General features: G+C 43.6%; 1 protein-coding gene across 1 annotated transcript in view; it reads right to left on the minus strand.

The window, feature by feature from the left end:
• The window catches only part of rfx4 (regulatory factor X, 4), a gene marked incomplete at both ends in the record, with an annotated part of 19,989 nt that extends 9,607 nt beyond the window's left edge, over window positions 1-10,382 (minus strand). Inside the window, 8 exons of the mRNA XM_084452606.1 lie at window positions 1,129-1,292; window positions 1,577-1,654; window positions 2,197-2,410; window positions 2,583-2,644; window positions 4,333-4,456; window positions 7,215-7,275; window positions 7,940-8,026; window positions 10,340-10,382. Of these exons, the coding sequence (XP_084308732.1) occupies window positions 1,129-1,292; window positions 1,577-1,654; window positions 2,197-2,410; window positions 2,583-2,644; window positions 4,333-4,456; window positions 7,215-7,275; window positions 7,940-8,026; window positions 10,340-10,382 (833 nt within the window). The remainder of the gene's footprint in view (window positions 1-1,128; window positions 1,293-1,576; window positions 1,655-2,196; window positions 2,411-2,582; window positions 2,645-4,332; window positions 4,457-7,214; window positions 7,276-7,939; window positions 8,027-10,339) is intronic.
• Between the last annotated feature and the right edge of the window lie 487 nt (window positions 10,383-10,869).

Here is a 10,869-nt window from a genome sequence, read left to right on the forward strand (position 1 = left end):
ACACTGTTACGACAGTTGGCCGGAGTATTTTTCGGAGTATCACTTACTGTAGCTAACGTTAGCTAGCTAGCTACGAGATCATTGTAAGAGGCATGCGCATACTGGTGGCAGGATAACTTCAACGTGAAGTAACCTGTAAATTGGTCTATAAAGAAGAGAGCGTGGCAGACATGTGACTCATCCTGACCCACCCACCTACCTACCTACCTACCTACCTACCTACCTACCTACCTACCTACCCACCTACCTACCCACCTACCTACCCACCCACCTACCTACCTACCCACCTACCTACCTACCTACCTACCTACCTACCTACCTACCTACCTACCAACCTATCTACCAACCTACCTACCAACCTACCTACCAACCTACCTACCTACCTACCAACCTACCTACCTACCTACCTACCTACCTACCCACCCACCCACCCACCCACCTACCTACCTACCTACCTACCTACCTTTCCACCTACCTACCTACCTACCTACCTACCTACCCACCTACCTACCTACCTACCTATCCACCTACCTACCTACCTACCTACTTACCTACCTACCCACCTACCTACCTACCTACTTACCTACTTACCTACCTACCTACCTACCCACCTACCTACCTACCTACCTACCTACCTACCTACCTACCTACCTACCCACCTACCTACCTACCTACCCACCTACCTACCTACCTACCTACCTACCTACCCACCTACCTACCTACCTACCTACCTACCTACCCACCTACCCACCTACCAACCTACCCACCTACCCACCTACCTACCTACCTACCTACCTACCAACCAACCAACCAACCTACCTACCTACCTACCTACCTACCTACCCACCCACCTACCCACCTACCTACCTACCCACCTACCTACCTACTTACCTAACCACCTACCCACCCACCTACCTACCTACCTACCTACCTACCTACCTACCTACTCACCCACCCACCTACCTACCTACCTACCTACCTACCTACCTACCTACCCACCTACCTACCTACCTACCTACCCACCTACCCACCTACCTACCTACCCACCCACCTACCTACCTACCTATCATGTGTTCCTTGTCTTTCACTTAATTTGTGGGAAGTATGTGACCATAAACGAACACTGACCTATCAGGCAGGGCTTGCAGAACAGTGGGCATCAGAACGCCGGAGATGGCCTTGTAGAGAATGGAGTCACACACACCCACGATGTTGACCACGGTGGACGAGCCCAGGACAGGCAGCATGTGGGGGGGCATGCCCTGCCAAAAGTGCAGCAAGAAGCTCTGGACCTGCGCCACAACCCAGGACAGGAAGCACCATCATGTACACGCCCACACAGGAAGCAGCAGGGCCATCCGCACAATTTCCATGACTTAATGTTAATGTACACAGTAATATGACCCAAATTAATCCTTATTACTGATTACTTATAGTCAAATATAAAGTATAAAAAATATACTCAAATATAAAGTATTAAAAATATACTCAACCACAATATTTATCTAAGACTGCATATTTCTAAAGCATGTTTGCAGGAGGGTTAGATATTTAATGTCCAGGAAATCCATCTTGCCTCATCAAAGTTGGCTCGTATGACCGTGTCCAGTATCCTCTGGCAGTGAGTCCTGTACATCATGATGAAGGTTGACACCTGGGATCAGCAGGACAGAACGACCATCAACACACACAGCTGTCTCCCTGGCGCTTTACAGCGCGGAGCGGAGAGATGGAAGCAGATGTCACCAGCTTATGCTTCGATCACAGTCGAATGGACCGGACGTCTTTCTTACATAGCTTCTAAACGTCACCCACGCAGTGATATGAAAAACAAGAAAATAAATCTCTTGACATAAAGCACGTGCACCGGGCCTAAGCCTGAGCGGTGTTTTAAAAAAGTGGCTTTAGAGATCAGCAACGCCAAAAAACGTTTAAAATCACGGCCCCGCATTTCAAGCTGGACAGGCAGGGCCATCCTTTGTCCTTGCTGGGTCTTATTAGATTAAGAGTTAGTGAGGAGCCAGTGTGTAAATCCGCTCCTCCTCTAAAGCCCATGAACAGCGCAGGTCCCACAACAGATACAAGGGGAGAATGGGGGGGGGAGGGGGCAGGAGGGAGGGAGGGAGACAGAGGAGGGGGGGGGGGGGGGGGTAGAGAGGGAGAGAGATGTGGCCGGACTTTTAGAGCACTGTTTACCTTCTCTTCTGACAGGCTGGCGGGCAGATTTAGGTCTTTGACATTTGGAAAGTCTGGCAGGAGCGTCCCGAGTTTGGAGCGAGGTGAATACGCCACTGTCTGCTTGGTAACCTCCTTCTTCCCCGTCTCGTTCACCCACGCCGAGCCCTTCTTGGAGTACATGACGTCGTAGTACTGGGAGCTCTCCTTCACTGCGATGCCGTAATAGTGGTACCTGGGTGAGGGGGGGGGGCGTAGTGAATCATGTCATATTGTAGACCAGAGAGGAAGAAGGTATCTGAACTCATAAGCTAAAGCTCATAGCTCCTCGTGTTTAAAGCAGACTTTCCCCAAGGAAGATGTCAGGAAGACTCGGGGTGACATCATCACGGCGTAGCCACACTCACTTTGACTGACCCCTGGTCCCCAGTCTCCTGGTGGTCAGCTGGGGGAACTGCTGCCTGATAATCTGTTCAGATCAAAGCAGAAACGTGTCGGTACATCTCCTCATCACCTAATGATAACTTATTATCCTTATTCACCCCCATTTCACACACTTCTACAACATATATTCAGACAGTGAGAATAAGAGAGAGAGAGAGAGAGAGAGAGAGAGAGAGAGAGAGAAAGAGACACAATAAAATAGAGGCAAATAGAAACAGAACATGTTCCTCAGAGACTACACTCTAGTGTTATGTAGAACCATTTCTAACAGTAGTAGAATACTACTAGTAGTGGAATCCTGATTCTATATAAAACAGTTTTTAGGTCCGTAAGGTGCTATTTGGACCTGAAAAGGGTTCTATCTGGACGCTTTTTACAGACAGTTCTCGTACGGTCACAACTGGTTCCAAAAAACACTAGGTTTTATTATTTTTTGCTTTTTTTAAGTGCACAGTTGGAAACTAGCCAGCTGGCTAATATTAGCACATTAATATCAATTAAGTTAATCAATGTGCCTGTAAAATCTCCCTGTAAAATGCCATTCAATGAAATAAAAGTAAGGTACAATCTCCAGAATAATTTCTAATTATGCAGTGTATGTAGAATTAACACATTCAGTGCATATGAAGTGAATATCTAGAACAGTTTTGTGCTCAGTTAATAAGGTCTATTATTTAGACCTTGTAGCAGAGTAAAATAATCACTGTTGACCCTGGCTCTGGGAGAAGAGGGTGTTTATGACAGATTGAAGAGTATTATGTTTATGTATTACATTTTATGTTATATTAAAAACCTCCCCTTCTCTCCTCTTTTCTGTCTCTCCCTTTCCTTCTTCCTCCATTCTCTCTCTCTCTCTCTCCCTCTCTCTCTCTCTCTCTCTCTCTCTCTCTCTCTCTCTTTGTCCATGAGAGATTGGCTCCTTGGTCCAGCTCCCGGTGCAGAAACTTTAGCAAACAGTGGAGCTCTCCATTGTGCAGGATGAAAAAAGAGGCCAAGCTGTGAACTTTCTGTCAGGCCCCGCTTGATAAATGAGCAGACAGCAAGGCAGCCCGGGTCCTCTCTCCTTGTTTTGTCCCAAATCAATGAAGCCTTCCTAAAGGACACCCCACACTGCTCCCGCCACTGATCTAACATTCCGCAACATCTCACCCTTCCAAATTTCCTTTAATTACACATTAATCCAGGCCCCTTCTCTTTTTCAATATCCTCTGACAGGAGCTGTGGCGTGGGGGTGGGGCGGAGCAGGGGCCAGGGGGGCTGGTGTTGGGGGGGGCGGGGGGGGGCTGGGACTTGGTGGATAGAGGGATTGTGGGAACAGAAGCAAGCATGTCTCCCCTGTATCTATCAGTCCAGAGGTTTTCTCTGGCCAGGATTAGAACTAACCAGAACAATTAACAAAATAAATCTGCATAATATACTATATTATTTAGAGCAACTTTATTTAGAAAAAGTAGTGCCCAAAAAATTTGGTGTAAGAACATGCACTGCAGTACATGTAAAGGTGAATTAATATTTAATAGTAATTTGAATGAACTATTCCTTTAACGTAGAGATGAGAAAGATAGGCATCAACTTTCCCCACGGGCACTGCACCAAAATTATCTTTCAAAACTAAAAATATTACACTGCTAACTCATCATTTCACACAATGGTTCGGCTTCCATCTTGCGGCATCACTATACAGCCAGTATACGGCAGAGCGCTGAGTCATACCTTCCCAAAGCTGGCGGCGTTGACGGGCTGAGTGTCATGCTTTTCACAGAAATCCAGGTAATGCATGTAGAGGGCACTGCGGGGGATGCACACGCCTTCTGCTATCTCATAGTTCTCCTCCAGCCTGCAGGGTTGGACCAACTCTGTCAGTCACCACAACACAGCATCTACACAGCATTACAACTACTCACCACAACACAGCATCTACACAGCATTACAACTACTCACCACAACACAGCATCTACACAGCATTAAAACTACTCACCACAACACAGCATCTACACAGCATTAAAACAACACAGCATCTACACAACATTAAAACTACTCACCACAACACAGCATCTACACAGCATTACAACTACTCACCACAACACAGCATCTACACAGCATTACAACTACTCACCACAACACAGCATCTACACAACATTAAAACAACACAGCGTCTACACAGCATTAAAACTACTCACCACAACACAGCGTCTACACAGCATTAAAACTACTCACCACAACACAGCGTCTACACAACATTAAAACTACTCACCACAACACAGCGTCTACACAACATTACAACTACTCACCACAACACAGCATCTACACAACATTAAAACAACACAGCGTCTACACAGCATTAAAACTACTCACCAAAACACAGCGTCTACACAGCATTAAAACTACTCACCACAACACAGCGACTACACAGCATTAAAACTACTCACCACAACACAGCATCTACACAACATTACAACTACTCACCACAACACAGCATCTACACAACATTAAAACAACACAGCGTCTACACAGCATTAAAACTACTCACCACAACACAGCGTCTACACAGCATTAAAACTACTCACCACAACACAGCGTCTACACAGCATTAAAACTACTCACCACAACACAGCATCTACACAACATTACAACTACTCACCACAACACAGCATCTACACAGCATTACAACTATTCACCACAACACAGCATCTACACAACATTAAAACTACTCGCCACAATACAGCCTTTACACAGCATTAAAACTACTCGCCACAATACAGCATCTACACAACATTAAAAGTACACACCACAACACACAGCATTAAAACTATTTATTTATCGTGATTATGATGTAACTGTGTGTGTTTGACTATGTCACTATGTGGTGAATATTACATTTTACATTACATTACAATCATTTATCAGACACTTTTATCCAAAGCGACTTATAATAATTGCGTTTAACATACTGTAGGTAGTCAGGTAGTCAGTGTACTACTACTAGCCAGAACTTACAAGTGCATTTCCTTTCTATAAAAGTGACTAAGAGCATAGTGCTGAAGCCAATGTGCATGAGTAGCAGAACACATTTTTACATTGGACAATAACATTTGTGGACAATAATAGCAATCTAATCGGATCAAATTTAATCTAATCTACTCCAGAACCCCACAAGACAGCATCAACTCAACAACAAGGCAGAAACTCCAGATCCCCAGCACCATTTGCGGCTCAGAAAAAACACTATACTGACTGTGTTGCATCTCATTATGACAAAAGTGCCCACGGGGGTTCCTCACAAGGCAGAGAAATGTAAGCAAGACGATAGATATGGGTAATCAATCAATCAATCAATGAGGATGGTTTGCTGGATATTCACATTACTCCTAAATCAGTACTTGACTTGTCAACTGATATCCACACAGAAACATACACTGGATATCTGATAGCCTGTCAACGAGTGGCATGAAAACGTTGTAAGACAAATAACCAGCACTCTAACAGGTTGATCAAGCATGATCTGTGCAGAGTTGAAAACTCTATTCTACAGGATAGGGATGTAATATCTAAAATAAAGACAAAACATAATATTTCATAATTCCATCTCTTCGGAGAATAAGAGTTTACAACTTTCACATTTTTAAATTATTATTCTGCTTAAAAACAAAAGTGTATTCCGTACTTTCTCCAGTGTGCAAGAATCTCCTGAACGCATTTAACACACACGTCCAATCACAGACGACCAATCACAGTAGTTAAGACAAATGACCACAGATCACAGTAGTAGTGTTCTATTTCCACTATTTAATCTCAGATAAGCATATAAAAGTACAAGAAAGCAGTGAACACAGACATGAGAACGGACAGGAACACAGACATGAGAACGGACAGGAACACAGACATGAGAACGGACAGGAACACAGACATGAGAACGGACAGGAACACAGACATGAGAACGGACAGGAACACAGACATGAGAACGGACAGGAACACAGACATGAGAACGGACAGGAACACAGACATGAGAACGGACAGGAACACAGACATGAGAACGGACAGGAACACAGACATGAGAACGGACAGGAACACAGACATGAGAACGGACAGGAACACAGACATGAGAACGGACAGGAACACAGACATGAGAACGGACAGGAACACAGACATGAGAACGGACAGGAACACAGACATGAGAACGGACAGGAACACAGACATGAGAACGGACAGGAACACAGAGATGAGAACGGACAGGAACACAGACATTAGAATGGACAGGAACACAGACATGAGAACGGTCAGGAACACAGACATGAGAACGGACAGGAACACAGACATGAGAACGGACAGGAACACAGACATGAGAACGGTCAGGAACACAGACATGAGAACGGACAGGAACACAGACATGAGAACGGACAGGAACACAGACATGAGAACGGACAGGAATACAGACATGAGAACGGACAGGAACACAGACATGAGAACGGACAGGAACACAGACATGAGAACGGACAGGAACACAGACATGAGAACGGACAGGAACACAGACATGAGAACGGACAGGAATACAGACATAAGAACGGACAGAGATGAGTACGGACATGAACACTTACCACTGGAGCGTAGCTGGTGTAGAATGAGGTTTAGATGCTCTGTTATTCTCCTTCTCCTCATCTTATACACACAAAAAAATGATGTTGTTTGTTTCATACTAGCAGAGGTGCAAACCGATCACAGGTGAAAAAGGTGACAAGCATGCAAACCCATACATACACAGATCAAACAAATGACCTATTTTGGATTAAAAACGGCTATTTTCACCTAAAGGTGACAAGTCTGCACCCCTGTACTAGGGTTTGGTTGCCACTTCTATTCAAAATCCAAACATCACAACTCACAAGAAACTTAAAGACTTAAAACACATGGTTATAGATGTTATTAAATGCCTGAATTCATAAAGCAGTTTTATATTGAATAACATTTGAAGAATTGTTTATATACTAAATTTATCTAGATTTATCATGTCTCTTTTTGATATTTTATATAGGCCTATCATTACGTTTATATATAATGACAGAGTGAATCTAAACATAATTAAGGACATGTATACTGATATGACTGTTTTTGTGGGGTTTGTTTTACTCTCTCACACACGTCTAGTAAAATAGACAAATAGATAAATCTCTAATTGTGGTATAAAGCAGTTGAATATTGAAGCCCTCTTCAGCCTTGTTGATGAATTACAACAATGTGATCATATTAAATTTTTACATGTCAATTTAATAGTTGTATTTCAGGAGGCTTCCAGTATGCAAAAAACAACATCCTCCATGCTTACTTTCATCGTTGGACATATTCCCCAGGGATGTGTGGCTGGAGTAGCGCTTGCTCTCACTCTCATTGAGACACCTCTCAATCCAGCTCTCTGAAAGAAGCCACGATGGAGCACAGGTCAGAGAACAGGCAGCAATGTACAATCTGCTTTTACCAATGCGCTGTAAAGGTACATAATAGTGTTGAATAATTGTTGTTTTGGTGCATGTATGCATGCAACAGGTGGTAGTGTCTCTTTAAAACAAAATTCCCAAAGAGAATATTGTGCTTTATAGCAAAGGCAGTAGGCCTAACACGCCTTAGTTGCAGTGAAAAACACTGCCCATATAAACCTTTTCACGTCACTAATGTGACAGGGCAATTCGACAACAATCGATTGTGTGGGCCTCAGTGCAGCTGGGGCTCATAGGGGCAGGAATCCTGCATTGTTCCGGGGGGACTACCGCGCGCGCACTCTCCCAATTCAGCCGGCGCGCACTGCGAACCAGTCTCGCGACATAGAGGCCATTGTCCCATTCTAATTTCTATTCTAATTTCTATTTAGAAATAGCTCAACTTGTGTCCTTTCTTAGGAAGAAACACTTCTAATATTTATCGTAGCCACGTAGATCCTGTTTCCCGCACGGGCCATGACAACAATATTACCATATAGGTGGCAGATGTTGCCAAGATTGGATGTTGGCAAGGCAACAGGTCCCGTCCTATTAGATGGGTCTGACATAATGTAAAAGTTTAGGGGCCCAGAACTTTCACTCAGCAAACGAAGATTCGACGTTTAACGAATGGCATTTAATCCCGGCCTTTGATCAACACAAGATAAGGACTGAATATTGTCAGGGCACTAGGCTACCTATGTTAAAAACGCTGTAGGGTATCAGACCAACTATGACAGGCCGAGGCTAGCAGTAGGCTATTTCAGTTTATTCAAGTGGAAATGGGAGAATAATTCACAGTGCATTTTCCCACCGTCAAGTGGCCTAGGCTACATTTTTAAACTTCGGTTTAAAGCAGTCTATACAACTACAATTATTATTAATGATTTCATTCTCATCACTGTCATAAGGTGTTAAGTTGTCATTATCAATATTAGTGCGAGATGGGGTTAAATGTTTAACATGCATGTTGTCATCAGGCTATTATTATAAATTAAGTAACATTCCTATTAATTTAAATTAATTCGATTATTATTACGCTACTATGATCATTAACTAGTCGAATCATTAACAATCATTATCGTTATTATAATTGGGCCTATTATTTTGCTGTCCGAATGAGATCTAGGCCTACCCATTTTATAAAATATAGGAAAGTTTGAAATTATCTCTTGAAATCTCCTTATAAACCTTTAATTTATTAAGTTCGTCCACTGATGTGAAAGTAGCCTAATTCTCTATTGTAAAATCTCTAAAGTGGGTCTCTAATTCAAATTGATCATCAACGGGCGATCAAAATTGATCAATTGATCAATTTCTGATAATTTAAACACTGCTCTTTTAATTAAGACTAGTGAAATAATTGCCTGGAAAGTAATACAAATAACGTGTCCCAACAATAACAATGTAGAAAAATGTAGGCTAGGCCTATCCTTGATATCAGATAGCCTAAAGATTTTTTTTATTTATTTTAATTGTATTTTATTTACATAGCCTAGGCTAGATTTCACTGAATGGGAATTGTAGACTAGTTGAGAATCTGTAATGATGCATTTAACGGATGGATGCATTGAATGGATGCATTTAACGCAGTTAACATATCCCCTTTACATTTCTATATATAGCCTAACATATGTAGGCTACTCAAAAACAACCATTATGCGACTTAAAAGATCCGGTGTCGGTGATTAACTAACTGCAGCTACCCAAAAGTTATTGACAAGTAGCAGGTGCATCACTTGTAAGCTACACGCGCGGGCTGCAAGTGGCATTTTAATCTAAATTATGATAATGTTGTTGCTGCTGACAATACTTATTGATTGCTAATAAATGATTGTGTTTAGTTAATACCATAACAAGAAGCTAACCTAAGTCAAAATAGGTCCCAGTGATATTCCATCAACATTTTGATAATACTGCAACAAAAAACACTTTTCCCTAGGTATTTGGCAAGGCATTACATTTGTGACATACAAACACGCCACCTCACTCTAAATCTACAACTTTCACTGAGAGCAGCTTAATCCCTCAACTGTCAACTACTGCATCATATGACAAAAATGAAAAATTAAATTTATGAACAACTGATGGGGACTGTCTCTAAGATGGCTGCAGAGAGAGAGAGAGAGAGAGAGAGAGAGAGAGAGAGAGAGAGAGAGAGAGAGCCTCCAGGGTCCGCTGGCTGCAGTCCTCCAGGCCAGAAGCGGGGTTCCCAGCTGCCCCAGTCTGCCGCTCAGAGCAGCAGGACCAACCTGTGGAATCCATGTCAGGCTCCTCCAGCAGCCCACAATGCATCCTCTTCCCATCAACGGCACGCAGGCTCCTCAAGGAAAAATGGCTTTGTGTGCTGGTCTCCCCCTCCTCAGTGGGTCTCCCCTTGTCTCGCTCCGCGATCCCGTCGCCACAGCCCGTCGCAGCCAGGAGAGGTAGAGGATCTGAGGTCCGCAGAGAGAGAGCTGGTGTTGGTGGTGGTGCTGAAGGGGGGAGGCAGGGGTGAGGGAGGAGGAAGGGGGGGGTAGAGACTCCAGGAATCCAGCGAGGGGAAAGCCAGACCCGTCAAAATGTTTGCTGATGTTTCATGGGAAAGGGGCTGATTTTATAGGAGCCCTGATGGGGACATGTCATTGATAGGCTAGCAGGGCTGATGAATGGCCCCGAGTCAGATGGGGATGTGGCAGGGCTCACTGGAAGTCTTTTGTGAGGCTGCTTTGAATAAGAAAAGCTCCCTCCCCAAGAAAAAAAAGAGGCTTAGATCTACGCAATCCTAGCACTGTGGCCTCCC

The sequence above is a fragment of the Borostomias antarcticus genome (genome assembly GCF_949987555.1).
Source record: "Borostomias antarcticus genome assembly, chromosome: 18".
NCBI classification, from domain to species: domain Eukaryota; kingdom Metazoa; phylum Chordata; class Actinopteri; order Stomiiformes; family Stomiidae; genus Borostomias; species Borostomias antarcticus.